The 20352-nt window shown below is 42.5% G+C and overlaps 1 protein-coding gene across 2 annotated transcripts in view; it reads left to right on the plus strand.

The window, feature by feature from the left end:
- Positions 1 to 2230: 2230 nt before the first annotated feature.
- ACOT11 (acyl-CoA thioesterase 11) overlaps positions 2231 to 20352 on the plus strand; it is a 128819-nt gene continuing 110697 nt past the window's right edge. For both annotated transcript variants that reach the window (XM_078392899.1, XM_078392900.1), the window contains exon 1: positions 2231 to 2349. In XM_078392899.1, the coding sequence (XP_078249025.1) occupies positions 2248 to 2349 (102 nt within the window). In that variant the 5' untranslated portion in view covers positions 2231 to 2247. The remainder of the gene's footprint in view (positions 2350 to 20352) is intronic.

Raw genomic sequence — 20352 nt, forward strand, 5'->3', positions numbered from 1 at the left:
CGGGGGGGGGGGTCTCTGCTTTAAAAAGCTTAGAACAATGAAACTAAGAGACATATCATTTAAAAACATTAATCCAAACATTAAACACTAATCCTTCTCCCTCTACCTCCCTCCCAATCTAACCTACAGATGAGGTCAAGAGTGGGGAATGTGTATCTCTCTGGGGCCAGAATCCCATTCACTGATGTGATTGCGTTGAAGACAATTGTGTAAGAGCCTCTCCCTCTTCTACAGGTTTTCCTCCCTACACACCCAACCTGATTATGAAATCAGCTGTGCAACCAATTACAGGAATGGATAACTCACTGCATGATTGCCTTTCAGTGTAGAGTTTTTATTCAATTAAATTTCAACCCAGATGTTTTTGGAGTGCAGTTTCCACAGCCTTAAGCTCACATTGCCAATGGTAAGGGACAAAGTAGTGGCAGTCTAGCAACGGCTGGGAGGCATGCATTCCTCCCCCCAGGGGAATTATCACATGGCAATTGTTGTGGGGAGGCAGGACGGGGCGGGGCCCTAATTGCATGGTACTTTCAGCAAACAGCTATTTTTCCCTCGGTGCTCAAAACCAAGCTTTGATAAATGTGTGAGAAATTAATATAGTGTGTGTTCTGGGCTTTGAGAAACCCAGCTACTACTGTGAGGCTAACACAGGCTTCCAGGGGCTGATTCCCACAGCTGCCACTTGCTCTGTGAGGCTTCGACATTGACACAATATTATCTAGGACAGAAAAATCCAGCTGAAAAATTCAGTAGTGCAACTACAGTACTATGATGAAACAACACTACCACTTCATAACATGTATAATTCAGAATAAGCTTTACAGCTATAATTTGAGTCTTTCCAAAAAATGGCTTTGGAAGAAAGTAGTCCCAACTTGTATGAATGCACAGCAGCCTGAACCCCTCTTGTTTATTAAGATATGACTGGAGTGTACACGTCCACTTGATCAAGGGTAACTCTAACCATCAAAGTGCTTCAGATACAAAACTGCAGCTACTTCACAATAGAGTTCTATGATACAAGACAGAACTATCATGAGTCATGCTTAGGAAAGTTATTTCCTTGAACTGTGGTTCCCAAACTCTTTCAACTGGCACGGCCAGCATGGGGTTCTGGGGTGTGGCAGTTTAGGGTCAACCAATATTGTAGGTCAGTGGTTCCCAACCTTGTGTGATCCAGGTGTTCTTGGACTGCAATTCCTAGAAGCCTTCACCACTAGCTGTGGTGGCAGGGAGCTGCATTCCAAGAATCCCAGGTTCAAAACAGCTGCTGTAGATAATAAGCCACCCCTGGACTAAAAAGGTTGATGGGTCATGAAATTATGGGGAAGGAATCCCTAGGCATTCACAGAGATGTAGTGAGTTCTTGTGTCTCGTTCACTGTGAGAAATGAGGCATAGAAATGAAACAAATGTGTGTGACTTCTCATTCCTGCCATTTTGTGCAAGATATTGTTGGCCTACTGCTGTTTTGCACAAGGCAGCTTCTATGCAATCATATATGTGCATGTAAATGTCTAGGGCTTCCTCGCCATAAGAAGCTTCAGCATGAGTTATATACCATCTCGTGGCCACCTTGAAAATGGGGATTTCTTGTCAATGAAGAAGGTTTATCAGACATTCGTGAATAGTGTATTTGGAGAACATGGTTATTGCTTTGTCAATATTGGATAGGGCAGTGCATGCGCACTTGTGATTGGTGAGGTGGAAGGCACTGAAGCCAATAGTGGACGGAGCTAGGGACAACAATGTGCTGCTACCTATTAGACCTTCTGTCTCCTCCCTCTTCTTCCATATAGTATGAGATTAAAACTGAAATAGGAGAAGATCACAGTCAGGTCCTTGATCTTTTCCTCTGGTAAAGCGATAGAAAGGAGGAGACTCGCTGGACATAGGTTGAGGTGAGATGGTGACCTATTTGCCTTGATGGTCGTATTGGTACTGGAAGGAAAATATTGACCTTCCAACGACACCACCACATTGCTTACCTGGCCTAGTACCATTATCTTTTCCGGTGGTTGGGAATGAAATGTCTGGTTGCTTAGCAACCACAGCATGCTATCCCTTTATCCTTGGTAAAATAACTAGCCAGGTTGGAGTTGAGGTAGTGGTGGTACTTCTAATGCAGGCAGCTAATTCAGAAGGACTTAACGCCTGGGGTAATTGAACCTTGAATTAGAAATATCCAAATGATGCTAAAGTCATTTTATCCTTTTTGCCTGCAGGTGACTGGCTGAAAAGAAAAATGAGCAAAATGCCACAAAAGAAGATCTCCAGCAGGAAGTATGGATGTTTCTGGGGTATTGGAGGAGCAAAATTGCAGAGAACATTTAAAACCAACATCCCGGTAAGACATGGAGATGGGTGCCAACTGCAGTCGCATGCAAAGCTGTTGTTCATACATTCCCATTATCCGAATGGTTGTGGGAAATTAAGTTTGGCTTTGCTTTTGGATCAAATTTTGGTCTGGAACTGATTATGCTCTTACTTGTACAACATTTTTCTCCATAACGGCTTCTGGCAGTTTGGTGACCTCCTGATGTGTCCTGCTTTACTCCTTCCACACTTTTCTTGTTTCTTGCCAAGATGGAACAAAACTTTTAACCAAAAAACAGACCTCAAACAACTCCTGTCACCATTTGAATAGATCTTCAAGGCCCGGGGTTGGAAGCTCCATCCAGGTATTGGGGGCGGGGCAGGGGTGGGAAGAGAAACTCCTGTCTTTCCTTTGCATTTACCGTGATGCACACAGTTGATGAATACCATAGACTGAAACATTGAGGGAGGGGAGCAACGTCTTCCCACCCACTTATAAAACACAGAACATTCACCAGTCTGTATAACTCGCTTTCACTAAAGCTTTGGGTTTCCTTGCCATGGAAAAGTTTAATTTTGGCAGGACTGCTGAATCTTGGGCATGCATTTCTCTCTCACTCACTCTGCTCCAGAAAAACCAAAAGATACAGGGAGAGAGGGAGTGAAATTCCAGTTGGGATTTGCCCCAAGGCACAGGTGAGTCATCATATTAAGCAGTCTCCTGTTTATCATATCAGTAAAACTCAGTGTGTCTCCATCTGATAATTTTCCTGTTGGCAGAGGAAAGAGAATTCAGTCCTTCCTGATGGATAGGATCTTGCCTGTTAAACGGGCTCTGGCAGTAGCAATATACTGAAGAGCAGATTTCAGTGGAGGGGCCTGGTAACCTTTTTAAAAGAAATCCCTAATTACAAACTATAGAAATAGAAAAAGCTGGGAAGCCGTATCTGTTGTGTGAAAGTGGCTGGATGTTAATTCTACCCTGGATGCAGTACAAAAACAGTGCAAAGGAAGGAAGTGGAATTATTTTTCATTGGAGAGCCAAATTAGGTGATGCATCCATTTGTTTGCTTGTTTAGTTTGGGTGTAAATCATGAGGAAAGATGCAGTCAGGATGATCAACTGTGAATTCACAAAATACACATCCTTTTGGGTTCTCCAAACTCTTCATCAGGCTAGATGGTAAAAAATGGGGGTGAGAGAGGTTTGCAAATTCAAAAAAAAAATAAAAAATAAAAAATGGTGAGGTCTTTAATACTCCAGGGATTAAAAAATGGGACTTGGTAAATCAATGAGGCATGTAGTCATCACATGACCTGAGTAGCGAGTCTCTAGCTTCTACATCAAAAGGTGAGGGGAGCCACATTTTTCCTCTCACACCCATTCCCAAAGCCTTTCCTTTATATTTTCAGTCGTGAGGAATCAGGAAACAAAAGTTCTGTTATTTGTTTGCTATATTTTTATACTCCATAATAAATGATCTAACATTCACATGATGAGTTCAGCATGCCAAATTTCTATATACTGGATAAAATCTTCTTATTTGATATATTTGAAGATTGTGTGTATCCCCTTTTCATCTCAAATTACTCCATGTACTCCAGTAGTTGTGTGACTTGTTTCTATGAAAATGGGTCCCATGACCAGGAGCTCATTGCGTTAAGCTGCTTGTGCATTTACATATTTTTTATTGCTTGTGTAAGAAAACATTCACTAACTCACCAAACAAGATGAAGTTGGGCATTCTAAGTGGAAATCACTGCATGCACAATCCAGTACCACAACAGTCAGTGGGTCCTGCATACTACATTGGTGTGGCTTCCTATTCATTGGAAGTGCAACAAGATTCTGGCCCAAGTGGTTAATCTTCAGATCCATATAGCAATTCCAGCTGAAACCTTTGTCAGCTCTCTGCAAATTTGATATTAGTATTAGCAATTTTCTTTCAGACCCAAGGAGAACACCTAGGAATTAATAACTCCATTACCAAATCTCTTCAGTGTGAGAGCACAAGACTGGTCTGGCGAGTATAGAGTTCAACTATGGCATTCACTATTGTAGGATGTATGGGTTGCTGTAAAACTCATGGAAGATAAGGCCATCAATGGCTACCAGTTGATGATTAGGCATTAATAATTCTGTGCCATCAATTTGATTCTTATTTAGGGTGACCATTTCCATGGTTTTCTAGGTAGATAATACACAGAAGTAATTTTACCATTCTCTTCTTCTGGGATTGTGTAGCTTGCTCATGACTACACAGGCTGGCTCTTCTCTCAGGAGGCACAGTGGAGAATTGAACTCCCAACCTCTGGCTCTGCAACCAGATACCTAAATCAGCCAGCAGAGTAACTGACGTCTTTCATGAAAAATATTTTTGAAACAGACAGGGAAGGTATGTATTAGCTCCAATATTTGAAGCAACATGCCTCTGAATACTATTTGGGAGAAATATCAGCAGGAGACCGCTATTGTTCTCCTATCTTGCTTGTAGACCTCTGGTTGGCCACAGTGGGAAAAGAATGCTACACTACTAGATAGGCTTTTAGTCTAATCAATCATGATTGTTCTGATATATTTGACTGCCTATCTACTAAAGATAGGACTTAACTGCTCTATGTGTCAGTAGTCCATAATTAGCCCAAGACGATACTGAACCTATCCATGGACTTTAGTTAAAGCTGTTTGCCCCACTGAGTTTTGGGAAATTGTTGATGTTGTACAGGGAGATGGGGCAAAATGTGCCTTGCATATTTGGGAAGGATACATTTTGTTACCATATGAGTGTGCTCAAAGTTCTGTATCTATTATATTAACTTTTCTAAAACTGGATACTGTACATGCCATTTGAAACCATCCTGGCCAGACTGAGTGCAGCAGAGGAAGGAAATAGTGGAGAAAATGGAAAGAAATAACCAGCAATGTGCAGATCTCAGAGAAGTAATATTTTAAGACAACCTCCAGGAATGTGCAGCCGTGGAGGTTGCTGTTTTGGACTGGGGGATTATGGGAGTTTTAGTCCCAAAAAAGTAACACTCTGAAGCTCTGTCTGACAACATGGAGGGAGTTTGTATGTAGTGTCTCCTTCCACTACTGAAAACATAAATCAATCCTTCGGCCCCTTTTGAGTCTTTGGTATATAGGTCAAATATTTCTAACGTCTCAAATCCACAGCAGGAGTGAGAAGCCTGGACTATCATTCTCTCCCTCCCTCTCTCTTTCTCCTTATTATTACCAAAGCTGAGAAGCTTAGGGTTGTCTGCATACCTTTCTGGAAAAGTGAGCTACAATCTGCATGGGGCAATTGTGAAGCGCAGAGGTTTTGAGACTGTTCCCCGCCCCCACTCCTCACCCCCCCCCGGCCAGCACCTCCCTTCCCAGCACTCTTTGCTGCCCTTCTTTGGGAGAGACCTCGCAGTCTACCCGGCTGTCAAGTTGGTGCTTATCACACTTGAAACAATGCTGATTACCTCACAGCGAAAGCGAGTGCTCTGAATAGATCGGAGAGCACAGGAAGTGTGCCCAAGAGAAAAGCAGTGAGGGGCCTGCAGCTTTGAATAAGAAGCTCGAATTATTATGTCAAACTAGAGCAGTCTTTGCAAATCAGAGCTCTGGGAAGCCGTACTTACTGACCCATAACTGCATACTCCTTTCCTGGCTGCATGATTCCTGGCGGTGTGGCTGAAGCTTCAGTCCCACAATTGCTAGAAAACGCAGCTTGAACTGCTATTTAAAGCACCACATTCATGAGTAAATTTAAACAATAAAAGGTGGGATCTTAGAAACCCATCAGCTGGAGAAAAAGGTTCATTCAGTGTAATGTTGAGAGCTTTGAGATAGATTTGAGATCAAATCCTGCACATTCAGTGGGATATTTGGTGGCTCGCATGTGTGAATTGACAGTCTGACTGTTTCTTGATACAACTATATGTCTCTGAACTGCTTTGTTAGTGTGACCACCTTTGGGGACTTGGGTTTAAGGGTGACGTCATCTGGCTTCGAGCAGTGTCACTTGGCAGGAGGCAAATTCTATCCACCTTGCATGATGACAAAAATATCTGCACAGACAACTTGTGCACTTATCATTTGGCATTGTGAGGAGTTGTGAACTTGGATGGAAAATAGGAATGGATTAAAACATGTGGCAGCTGTGAGAGGCCTTGTGCTGAAGGCAATGTGTTTTTATTTAGTGAGAAACCTTTTGTTGTCTGAGGCTCTCAGCCTTTGCTTACATAGCTTGGGCGTAACCTTTGGTTTGGAGAATGGAGGAAATACAGAAATTGGTCATCCTTGTACTATACTAGTCATAGGGAACCTTGGGCCTTCTCCATCTTGTTAGATCCCCAGTTCTCACCAGTTTGCTCCAGCATGGGCAGTGGAAGGGATGATGGAGTGTAGATATCTAAACCACTGAGCAATCCAGTCAGCTAAGTCCATCCTTGTCTCTCTCTCTCTCTCTCTCTCTCTCTCTCTCTGTGTGTGTGTGTGTGTGTGTGTGTGTATGTGTGTGATGTGCTGTCAAGCCAGAATGCACTTTTAATGACCCTAGGTAAGTGAGATATTTAAGGAGTAGTTAGTCCACGCAAAATCACTGCCTATTTATGCTCCATGCCTTAAGTCTATGATTGTCTTGAACCTAAATGTATGTAGTGTGCATTTTGAGTGTGAGACTCGGAGTGGGAAGCCCCTTTGTTACATAGTTCCAAAATCTACCTGAGGTTCAGTTGACTCATGGCTTGTCCTTCTTATCCCACTCCCACTCCTACTTTGGTGCCTTCACATTGGTTTCCAAGGCCAACGCTCCTCTTTTCTCACTTGAACCACCTCTTATATGTGTTGCCTACCCACGTAGAGGTTCATACCTGATGATGCAAACACTGTGGCAGTTATGCTCACATACATTTCAGTGGGTCTCTATCCAAACCAAGAACGTGTTGAGGGGTAGGGAAGTGGGCATCCACCTTTTGTATGCAACCGCATTCATGAGGCTATGGATCCCAATGGAATTACATAATTACAGCAGGGTGATAGGGCAGTTAAGCTGTTGGGAGGGGTGTACGTTAATAGCCCAGGGCACTGTGCTGAAGTATTTCAGGATCTCAAGCCAAATGCAAGCACACATATTTAGCTTCCCTTCCCTTTCTCTTTCCCTGAGTTTATTGCTTCTCACCAGGAATAGTCACTATCTAAAGAGAGGTTTTGCTCTAGGGTTCTTCATTCCAAATTCTATTTCTGAACTGCATTCCACACCTCTTTGTTCCTGTTTTGGTGGGGCTCTGGGGTGCCCTAATAATGGTTTAGCCAGCTGTTTTGTCTATTCATTCCCCCCCCCCTTTTCTCCTCCTTCCTTTTGGTTGGAGTGTCTGACCCTTGTGAATACAACAGAGGGAAGAAAGCCATCTCATCCAGGCTGAAACCTAAGTATGTTCCCAAAGCCAGAATAGTCTGTGCAGCTCTTAGGAATAATATACAACCACAGCATTGGGTGCCTGATATGCAACTCAAAACAGTTTCCTTTTTTGCAAAATTACTCATAATATAAAACCCCTATGTTTCAACTCTTTGTGTTCAGGAGCCTATTCCCCATACTATCATACACTGTTATATAATCTACTATACACACACCACATCTCTTCAAAAGGCATATTTCCTGTATTTTCTGATTCATCAAGTACAAGTGTACACATATGTAAGCACATGTGAACATAGGCATTTAGAAACATGAGACTAACATTTTTGCTTGCACTATAAAAAACCCCAGGGGTTTCTAGGTCATGACTCATGAGTACTCAGAGGTGGTTTGTCATTCCCTTTTTCAGAGGGTGCTTTGGGGTTGTGCAGCTTGCCCATGGCTACACAGGATGGCTCCTCTCACAGGAGACACAGTAGAGAAATGAACTCCCAAGCAGATACCTAAACCATTCAGCTACCAGCCAGCAGAGCAATTGAGACCTTTCATGAAACGTATGTTTGAAGCAAAGAGGGAAGTATGTTCATCCCAAACTTAAAAACTATTTTCTGCCATGAATAGTGTCTTGGTTTTAATCTGTGCCTGATTCTCTGATTGATTGATTGATAATTGAGACATAGAGGGGAAAGTTTCTAATCCTACATAGTCCAGACTTTGCCTTTAATGTAGATTTAAAAGTTTGAAATTCTGATCCATCCAAAAACCTAAAGGGAAATAGCATAATAAAGCTCTATGTAATGAAGCTGTTCCATTGCCAAATGCTATTTTGCCTTGAGAAAGGAGAGGAAGAAGAAGTAACACATTCCTTAAAGGCCTGCACCAGCTCCACAAAGCTGCTCTGTTGCCTTTCTTGAATGGGAAAATATGGGAGGGTTTGTAAACAGGGCTAGTACACAGTAATCTGCAGTCTTTTTCTCATTCCTTCTATGACCATCCACTCAAACTCATTACCAACAGAGAACACAGTTTGAGGAATATGCCATCCGCTGGCCACCAAAAGTTATATACTAGACTATTTCTTAGGCTGTGAGGCCTGTTTGCTCTTGGATTGATGACCATGTGGCCCTCCAGATGCTGCTGGATTGTCACTTCCATTAAATATCGCCTTTGTAGCTGATGGTAAGGGATCATATGGAACTTGCAATCTTGTACTCCTAGATGTCAAATGTCAATGACTGATATGGTTTTCTAAATTAGTTATCCTGGAACTATGTAATCCTACATGAACTAGCATGCTGGAGAGATCACTGGTTATTCCCACTGTGAGAAGGCATCCAACCTTTCACCACCATCTAGCAAACATTAAAACCTTCATTGAGGGCTGTGTAATGTAGTAAATATCTCAATGCTACATCTGCATTGGGAAAGATAACAATAGAAGTCACAGGTACCTGAGCTGAGTCAGTTCAGTGCTGTCTACTTCAGGAATAGACAGCCTTCCCAGATTTTGTTTGATTGCAACTCCCAGCGTTGCTACTGCTGGTGGGAGTTTCAGCCCAGACACATCATGAGGGCTGCACTTCCTCTTCTTATCATCTGCATTAATAAGAGGTGGGTTTCTAGGTTTTCAGACTGGAGTCTTTTCCAAATCTAAAGTGGCTGGGGATTGAAGCAGATACATGCTACATGGCCAAGTATGGGATATGGTGGTCAGGTATGAAATATTCATGCAACGCAAGAAAGACAAAATAATAACACTGATGCAGTATCTAATATTCCTGGTCTTATCCTACCTGTCCCCAAAGAATCATGTCAGTCTTTAACACCTTCCCCAAATTGTATCTTGTAATCTTTAACTAGAATTTTTGAGAGCTTTCATCATTGCAACATGTAGATCAGATAACATAGCAAAATTGCTTTCCGTGGGAGTGGCCACTTGATGATAAAATTAAAACAACTTCCTTGTATCTGTTAAACATCTGTGTCAATTTTGTGTCCTTAGATAGTCTAGCATAACCATACCAGATGTTACGTTCTGATACAGACCATTCTGGTTGATTGGTACCAAAGTTTCAGTTTTGCACTATAATACAGAGTTTTAAAAACCTGTATTATTGAAAGTAAATGGCGTTACGTAAATTATATAGTTCAAAATTAAATGACTAAAATCATAGTAATCATATCCTCCATGTTATACATAAATCTTTTGAAAAAAAGAAACTAAGCAATACATACTAAGATCATTCATATTACAGAACATTTTAATTTTAATCAAATTCTAAAAAGTATAGCTTAAGAAGAAGCCACAAAATGCACAAAACTGAAGTACTCATGGAAGTACCCATTGTTACACTTGGTTAATCAAGGTAAAATAAAAGAATTGCAGAAATAATAACTTCTTGGCTCAAGAACCCTGGAGACTGGTTTAGATGCAACATAATATAACAGAGCGGAGCTGTTGCATCCAAAGTCAATACCACCATCAAGGTTGTATTATTCATAAGGCTGACTAGCCTGAAGCCTAGAGGGCTGAGAATTTTTATTTATTCACTTATTGGTGAGATACCCTAGGGCTTCAATGAAGATTGAAGAGCTGGAGGGACCCAAAACACCTGAACATTTAGGGGCCCAGCCATGGGTTAATATGGCCCTGACCATCATGATGTCATCCAATCTCAGGTAGGAGAGGAATGAAACATACCATCAACTAAGACAACACTGGTTGCAAACAGGTGACCAAAGTCCTAAGCAAACTATTCCTGATGCACATCCATGTCCTAATACATTACTGATGCACATCTGTGTCCTTTCCTTGCTTTGAGCATGGTGTGGGTGAAATGGAGGCGATAGTAACTGAAATGAGCCGAAGAGATCGATAAACAGCAGCAAGAACAAAGCAGGAAACTGTTGTATTTCAGGCTTTGTGGGTATTCATAACAGCAAGTCTGAACAATAATCTGTATTCATCCAGCATCAACCATTTTTTCATTGTCTTCAGCTAAATTTAATTCTATGTACCGACACATTGAACAATGCATACTAAAAAGCAAGCTGGTGTTACCAAACATTGAAGCCTAATGTCAACCAAGATAACACTAGTAGCAAAGAGATCACTAAAATCCAAAGTGTATATTTGTGTGTGTGCGCGCGCGCGTGCATCCATAGCCATGTTTGCATAAGTCAAGAGGGGTTGACTTAAGGCCTCATAGATGCTGCTAGACCAGTACTTTAGTTATTCCTCACTCTTGACAGCAATGGCTAGTCACCTCCTAGTTAAGGAGACCCTGTGAATGAGTGACCCCCCCCCAAAGGCTGCTATCATTAAAATCATGCTCAACAATTGCACATTCAAGGTTGGGAGCTCCTTTATGGAGTTAATCCACCTCATATTTGGTCTTCTGTTTTTCCTGCCATTATTATCTTTTCCATTGAGTCCTGTCTTATGTGCCTGAAGTATGACAGCTTCAGTTTAGTCATGTTTGCTTATAGAGAGAGTTCAGGAATGACTTGATCTAGGAGGATGGGTTGTTTCTCTTTCAGGTGACCCCTGGTATCTGCAAAACTCTCACATAGCACCATATTTCAGACAAATTGATTGTTCCCGTCAGCTTTCTTGTCTGTCCAGATTTCACAAAAGGCTATACATGTGTTTGTTTGGCCAACTTTCCCACTGTGCCTTGTCTTCAAATCTCATGGAAGAAGCTGACCGGCGTCACTGGAGCCAAAGAGTGGAGCATGGAATGGGACAGGGATGCTAGGTCTTCTTTTGGAGTTGTGCAGGGCTGCTGGTAGTTCTACTCATGGGGTGTGCATTGGCAACTTTGCCTCATGTATGTCCCACATGGGGTGGCAGGAGACCTTGTACCATGCCTGTTTTTGCCTTCCAATGACCAGTCACAATATAAAGGACACTAAATGCAAGGCCTGTTGTTGGGGAAAAACCTGTGCTATGGCAAACAGATGCCTTTCATCACTTGGGGGAGCATCTCTGGCAGAAGATAAGCATATCATCTCATATGACCCTGAACTACAGCCTGCTAATTGCTGACTGATGGTGAATACAAGGTATGCACCTCAGTGAAACTGCCCTCTTTTTCTGTCAGAGCTAATCGTTTTGCAAGGCTTATACATTAAAGCCTTTATATCTATCAGTGGGACAATATTGCCCAGCTGTGGCAACCATCTCTCAGTCATAAAAGGGTAGAGAGCTCTTGGGTGTGTTGTTAAGATGTATGTTGCATTGGCATCCTTGAGGCTGGAAGCCAGAGAGGCCCTGGTGATGTATCATTTCTGTTTTTAGCTTGCAGTGATGGAAAAAGATCAGTACAATCTTGCCAGCCAGAGACATGCTCTGTACTGTATCTCTCTTCTTCCCCACCACACTGGCTGAGAAAGAGGGATGACAAAAGGGACTTTTAACAGATGAAATATGCTAGGAAACAAGCTTGTTGTCTCAGGGCTGCAGAAAGACTACTTTGCGGAGCAATGGCAAAACAGCAGCAGCAGGCAAGAATATTTTTAAATCTTGCAGATCACCTGTTGCATTTCTGGTGTTGCAAAATGGCATTTCTTTACCTGATTGCATACTGGTGCATTCTTGACAAGCTGTGCTGTTAGAGGGTGATAGTTCCCTGTATTGATATACAGTACTCGTATCTATTTATATTCACCCATGGACACAGTTTCCATCCACACCTCTGCCCTTAAAAAAAATTATCAAGTGTGTTCGGGACAGGTTTACTGATACAAACTGTCTAAGAAGCTAGTGGGCTGCTGTGGGGCAAAGGATCATGCTGAAGAAAAGGCGAGAGCCCTCAGCAAGTGGGCTAATGAGCATGAGGTCCAGGCAAAGATCCTTGGTTTGAAGATGGAAAAATGACTTTTTTTGGACTACAGCTTCCAGAACCTGCCTGCCTCCCCTCCCTCACAACCAGCCAATATTGTTATTAAATGCAAAAGTGTTCCTTTCCAATTTTTCAGCACTGAAATACTGGAAGAAATGCACTTCTCATTTTCCACAGCCTGAGCAGAACTTGGAAAACATGGCTCTTCTGCCTGGCAGTAGGGCAGTCACAAATTCAAAGTGCAGGGTCCCTCCATAAGACCTTTACACACAGACACAGACACAGACACAGACACAGACACACACAGAGAGAGAGAGAGAGAGAGTTTGGTAAGGGAAAAGGAAAGAAGCATTTTTTTTCAAGCAGCCCAATGAGTGAGTTGCAGGATGGCTCCTGCTCGGGGATTTAGTTGGCACACCAGCATGGGTGCACAGCCAGAAACTGGGGCACAGAAAGCCAAGCAGAACCCACGCCATCCTAACCAAGCAGGCAAATGCCACCTTGGATGGAGCACAAGGCACAACAAGATTCTTCACCCACCCAGACAGTGTGAGGTGAAGGAGGAGCCAGCCTGAAGAGACAGGAGCTATTTCATGGGAGGGGAGGGAGGGAGCTATCTGACAAAGCCAATGTCAGGGACACCCAGGGCCCTGACTTCTGGAGAAGTGCTGGAGCTTAGGAACCCACCCACCCCCGGGAAGGGGTAGCATGACAACACTAGTGCAGTAGCTAGGAATTTGTGGGAATTAATGATTTTTTTTTTAAAAGAGAGAGACTAATTTTTCCAAAATCTCGGCCTGTATTACCTAAGGTTACTTTGTCTTTGTGGCAAAAGATGGGGCCAGTTTGTTCCTATGAAGTATAATTTTATATTTCTTTATCAGAATGATATTCTGCCTTTCTACTTTCTACAGAGAAGCCAAAGCAATTCACAATGGCTCAGTTGCCATATAATGGTTTCCCTGTTGGCAAATGAATCACATATCTCAGGTTCATGCACTCCCTTTAGCTCTTCCTTTTTCATGCCATGGAGGAAAACATTTAAAACTTCTGGCTTCAGTGTTAAAGAGACTGTTCATTGTAATACATGAATGGGACTTTGTTTACTGTGTGGTTAGTGAGATCAAACTGTGGTTTCAGATTCTGGCTAGCTGTGAAACCATTATATTAAACAAACCATGGCTTCCAGATATCACCGGAAACTGTAGTTAGTTTAAAACTAGTGCATAAAAGAGGGAATTATATGAGGAAGGGAGGGAAATGTATGAACAAAGGTTCCATTTTAATGTATTCACGAAGGCTTTCACAGCCGGGATCTAATGGTTGTTGTGGGTTTTTTCGGGCTCTTTGGCCGTGTTCTGAAGGTTGTTTTTCCTAACGTTTTGCCAGTCTCTGTGGCCGGCATCTTCAGAGGACAGCACTCTGTGCTCCTCTGAAGATGCCATCTACAGAGACTGGTGAAACGTTAGGAAGAACAACCTTCAGAACACGGCCAAAGAGCCCGAAAAAACCCACAACAACCAAAGGTTCCATTTGTTTACGTAGTAGGAAATAAGAGCTGATATGTACAAAAAGCAATAGAAAAAGTAAATGAATGTCATTGGGTTTGGATCATCTTCAGATGTACAGCCCAATCCTTGGTTTGGGTGCTGAGACAGAAGTATCATGCTGCCATAGGTAAACAGAGCAATTTGCTAAAAAGTGTTCACAGACCTGAGCATTCAGATTCTAATGATTTCCTTACTGTGCCAGAAAAAGCTACTTTCTAGACTACCGTCTCCAGAACCCGCAGCCACCATGGACATATTGGCTGAAGATTTTGAGTACCGTAGACTAAAACATGACTTTCCCAGGTCAGATCCTTAAGCTCTATGCTGCCTAAGCCAAGGATGGTCAATTCTTTTGTAATGCCGGGATGGATCCATCAGAGTGACATCAGTACAGGTAAAAGTGACAGAGGAAGAGAAAACAAAAGCAAAGGGCCACATTCAGGCTTTTGTGAGTGAGGTTGTATAAAACACGAGATGGGCACGAACTTTGGTTTAGAACTTTGTGCCAGTTCATAAGCATGACACCACAGCTGCCGCATGTTCCCTTCCCTCACCTCCCTGGCTAGATTCACCCACTCACCAGCTGGCACACACTCCTCACCTCCTTCTCACCCACCCAGACAAGGAGGTGGGACAGGTAAGCCCATGCTCCTGCTGGGGATTAGCTGAAGAGCAGAGGAGTGTGTTATGGCTGGTGAGTGGGACATTGGCTGGGGAGGCAGGGAAACGGAACTACAAGTGTCGTGTGTATGAACTGGCACAAACCACTGAAATGAATATAGTGCCCATCTTTAGATAAAACTCATGGCCTAACTATAACAAGGTCCTGTATTTGCACCTTAATGAAGTTCTGTGGAACTTTGGACACAATGTATGAAAGTTTCACGTTATTAGTTGGGTGTTCACCTTGCTTGCGTGATTACTGGTTTATGTTGAAGCCTGAGAGAAAGTGTGGAATGATGCCAAACCCTGAGGAAGATTAATTAAAATGCTGAGCAGTACTGTATTTCTGGTTATGCTAATCTCAGTTCATAGCAGGATATTGTGAAGTTACAATTTTTCTTTGCTCATCCTGCTGCAAGAGCATAAGGGAAGCCTCCCCAGATCTGACCAAAGCTCCAGCTAGCTAAGCAAATGTAGCTCCTGCAACCAACTAGGTACTCCTGCGAAGCCCTCAAGCCAAACACATGGCCTGTTGGTACTGTACCACCAAGGTATGTAATGGCTGATCTACAAATTTGTCTGATTCCCTTTTGGAAGCATCCGAATTAGTGGTATCACCACTAACAGTAAGTGTTTTCTTGTGTCCATCTCTCTAAAGTCTTTACTGGATGTCCCCGAGATTTCAAATTACAGTATATTAAGAGGGGAAACAATTTCCCTGACCAGTCTTACAGAGGACACATAATGGGCCTACATTTATAAATCTTGATTATCTTCATCCTCCTCCTTTTTGGTTTTCCTTCCGTTGAAATGTCTCACATATTCCAGGTTTTCCTCATACAATTCTCTAGCCCTATGTGCATTTTGGTTATCCTTTTCTAGCTCCCATGCCATCTTTTTGTATTTTCTCCCCCTTTTTAAAGAGGTCATGACTAGAACTATATTCATTGTCCCAAGTGTGGCTGAGACTGAAGGGAACAATGACATTTGACAGCACAGTTTTCAGGCTGGCCCCTCCAACAGTAATGGCACTTCTTTCTGACTCTTAAACCTGTGTCTTCTCCTTCACTGTATCTTAGACCAGTGGTGGCGTACCTTTTTGGGCTCACATGCCCAAACTGGAAAAAACAACAAAAAACAGCAGGCAGTGGTGGCGGAAGGGGGAATCCTGGCATGGAGACGCCTTGAGACCCCACTCCGGATCCGCTGCCAGCACCAGCTGCTCCGGATCCGCTGGCCGAAGCTCCAGCACCGCGGCTGCAGCTGCTTTCTCAGGTTTGGCTGTGCGGGGGAGGGGGAGGATTAGCAATCTGGTGATTTATGGCTCACATGCCAGCAGAAAGGGCTCCGTGTGCCAGCTATGGCACCTGTGCCATAGGTTCGCCATCACTGTCTTAGACCAATCTTAGTGTCTTGGACCAACCGTATTTGCTGTGTTTCTGCTTCTAATGCTTTAATTAATGAAAGTCAAGCAACAGGGTAGTTCCATCCTGTTTGTTTTTGTTCTATGTCTGTTTTGTTATTCCCTTGGATGAGAACCACTGGAATGAACCTCCCATCTTACTTTTGTTTCTACATAACAGGTTATCCTACACAAAACAAGTCTCATTTGGGAGTACAACCCATTTGGACAATAACTTTAAAAGAACAGATTTAGCACATGGGCAGGCTCACTGGAATAAATTTGGACACCGTACAGGAGGTCGACAAACCATTATTTCATGATCAGAAGCAGTATTTAATTTAGGAAATTTCCAGGGTTCATACAAGCTAGGAAATCCTTATCATTTGTTCTTTAAAGTTTCCTGTCTGTTTGTGCACATAGACTGTTGCTTGGTAAGGGAAAATCTTTGAATCTGCTCAGAGTTGTTTTGTGTATTCTAGGATTCAAATGGAAGCTCAGTTTAGGGAACTTGTGTGTGATGAGTGCTCTACCACCCTTCCCCAAACTGATGGCAGCCTGATGTGTTGGACTATGATTCCCAGAATCCCTGTTCAACATGGCCATGCAGGCTGAGTAGGATGAGAGTTCTAGTTCAATACATTTGGAGGGCATCAGGAAGGCTGCCTTAAACAAATGAAGCCCCACCTCAGGAGCCCAAGAATCTGCATTCTTGTTAGTGCTAAGCAGAATTAAAATATGTGAATCTGCATTCAGTGCTTCTCAGTGTGTCATAGGCTTAAATTCTTCAAATAGGAAGGATTCATGGAAATGCACTGGACTTAAAGAACAACGACAAGAAGACGCAAAACCCTTGTCTATGTCATCTGTCAATATTTCCATTACATTTTTGGAGAGGATTTACTTGGACCATTTACAAACCTCATAACTCTTGCTTTCTGTGAGACTTCCACACCTCAGTGGCAGTGGGAAATGCTGAGCGCAGATTGCATTTAAATGAAGCCTTGCAAAAGAGTAGTTCCACATGCTGTCTGTAGAGGCTGAAATCTTTAGCTGACTCCCTAAATGTCTGAAAATATTCAATCTAGTTAAAGAACGACTGTTTTTCATTTAGCCAGCCTGGATCTTGGTCAAGGAAAGAAAAGGCAGGGGTGATGGTAATATGTGATTTACGGCTTTCATGAATTGCTCCCAAGAGGGCTAGATGAATGGTCAAAGCAGATCAGAAATGTAACATCTAGCATCAGGAGTATCTTCCTTATGTTACAGTCCCAGCTCCTGTCAGCAATATTGAAGTGAAACCCTTTCTTGCCAGGAGCTTCTCTACTTGCTTCACGCAGAGTAGAACAATCGCTATATTCTACAGCCAATTTTCAAGTGAAATCGCTGAGATTATCTCACAGGGTTTCTCAGTTCCCATGTCTTGTTGCTGTGTCCTGCCACTTGCATAACAGCAGGTGTACTGCTTGCCAAGTCACCACCAACACTTTTCCCTCCCCTCAAAACCCAGGTTTGACATGGAAGTCTCCCTTTGCAGCATACAGTCTGTCACTCCATGAGGGGACTGTCAGAAGCAAGACGAGGACACTGGAAGTTCCTGTGGTGGTGGCTGGCTTTTCAAGGCCTTCTGAGTCTCTTCTTTTCAGGAAAAGAGGAAAGAGCTGGGGGAACCAGGACGACAGCCCTTTGGAGTTGCACTGACAAAGCGTCAAGTTGGAAGGACAGCAACAAAGAGCTTTGTGTAGGCTTTCTGTTGCCTATGTTATGATTAAAGTGTTTTGAAAAACATCATTCACGTTTCAGCTTCCTGAGAGATGCTTGGTTTTCCAGCTGTGTGCTCAATGAGATGGTGTATATGTTTGTTACAGCAACATTCTGTTTTTTTTTCTCCAGTGATCTCAATGTGTAAAAAGTTCTCCTGCTCCCCACTTTATCCTGAGGGATTGTGCAACACAAAGAAATTGCTTGTGCAACAAAAATGGTACTGGATCCTCACTCTTGCAAGAGCTCTGAGAAGGTGCAACAGCTAGAACAATAGGCCATTGGCATTATCGGATCTAGGCCATTAAGTGAAAGCCAAATTACTTGTAATGTTGAGCATGTGGGCTGGCACTAGGTGTCTTCAAAAATTGTAAATAGCAGAGGGAAGGGGATAAAGAGTGAGACTGCTGTGTGTGAGGAGGAAGGCTTTAAACTACTGTGTCCATGGGAGCTTCTCTTTCATGCCAAATAGCAGGTTGGAGGGCCCATTTCTGCTGGGAGGAAAGCTTTAACTTCCCGACACTTTACAATTCCAATTTACAGCAGTGATTTACAGTTTTTAAAACACACATATAACATCAAAACATGTGCTTTTAATGCCATGTGGACTTTGGATGTGAAATTCTAATAACTATGTGTCAAAACATGTCAGATGGATTTCTGAACCATAGACTAGATAGATATGCTAATCTCAGAGCTATTTTACAAAGTACACGGTAAATTCAGCATTCTGAAGGCTGTGTTCCTTCCCAACCATTAGGTGATACTACACAATTTAGCTTTAATTGATTTTTCTAGCTGGCACACCACCTACAATTAATCTCCATCTTTTCTAATATAAAGATGGTTATGTTTCACTTCATGTCTGCTCTCTGCCTATTGAGAATCCTGTGGGTTTTGCCCAAGGCAAAAGACAGATCAGAGTTACAGCCAGCCTTCATGTTTTCAGAAAAGGGAGTCAGCCATTGCTGCTTCAACCCAGCATGCTATGCGTAATCTGATACCTGCAGCTTCTACCAGTAACTAACTCATTCAGCATGCAATCCTCATTTGGAGATGCAGCCCTCATGGCTGCAACATCTGGCTTAACTTTTGGATTTCTCTGTTTCTCCCCCCCCCTTCTGTTTTTTTTAAATGACCTAGCTTGATGAATAGCTCTGTAGACCTTGAAAGCTTGCAACTCTTTTTATGACATTTTTGTCCTAAGAAAGACATTGTCAGCGCTGTGTTTAAAATTATGTGTTTTGGTTCTGTGATGAATTTTGGCTGTCCTCTCACCATGCTCTGGTATGGCTCCCAGAATATTTGCATGCAACGTCATCAGGGGGAATCACTGCCAGTTCTTTCTCTGCCCAATCTATGCATGATATGCCCATACAATGGGACATCACAACAACATAAGAAACATATGCAGGATCAGACCGTATCTATTCTAATATTCTTTTCCCACAGTTGTCAACCACAACGCAGAATGGTAAGCCCACAGGCAGAGCATGAATGAAATAACAGTCTCCTGTTCAAGTGCCCCAAAACTGTTCCTGATACAGGAGATAGCTATATAGTTTAACCTGACCTGTAGCCAGCAATAGCCTTATCCTCTGTGAATTTGCTGAATTCCCCTTTAAAACCAGGCAAGCTAAAAGCCATCACTGTATCTTTCAGGAACGAGTTACATACTCCAGTTTTGTGCTGCATGAAGAAGTACTTATTTTTATGTAACCTCAGTCTCCCAACATCTAACTGTACTGGATGGCTCCTGGTGCTCACATTATGCGAAAGCGAGAAAAAAATCTGAGTCCATTTTCTCCACCCTACAGATTACTGTATACACTTCTGTTATTTTAATGTTCTTCTTCCCTTCACTAAGTTAAACAGCACCAAACTTCCTAATCTTACTTCAGGGCTCTACCTCCTTGATATTCTGGATTTATCTTTTCTGCTTCCTTTCTAATTCTGCAATATAATTTTTCAGATGTGGGTAACCAGAACTGTACGCAGTGTTTCAAGTGTGGTCATTTCATAGATTGGTATAAGCAGTTTTATTCTCAACTCAATTTTCTAATTATGTCCAAGATGGAATTTGCCATTTTCACAGCAGTTTTACAATGGGTTGAGATTTTAATTCTGTTATCTATCTGCTAGAGTTGTTGGATTTGTTTGCATGTGCAAAGACCACCTTATCCATCTCCTGAGACCACCTTATCCATCTCTTGAGAAACCTATATGTGGGACAGGAAGCAACAGTTAGAACTGGATATGGAACAACGGATTGGTTCAAAATTGGGAAAGGAGTACGACAAGGCTGTATATTGTCACCCTGCTTATTTAACTTATATGCAGAATACATCATGCGGAAGGCTGGACTGGAGGAATCCCAAGCTGGAATTAAGATTGCAGGAAGAAA

Source organism: Pogona vitticeps, chromosome 4 (assembly GCF_051106095.1).
Source record: "Pogona vitticeps strain Pit_001003342236 chromosome 4, PviZW2.1, whole genome shotgun sequence".
Lineage (NCBI taxonomy): Eukaryota > Metazoa > Chordata > Lepidosauria > Squamata > Agamidae > Pogona > Pogona vitticeps.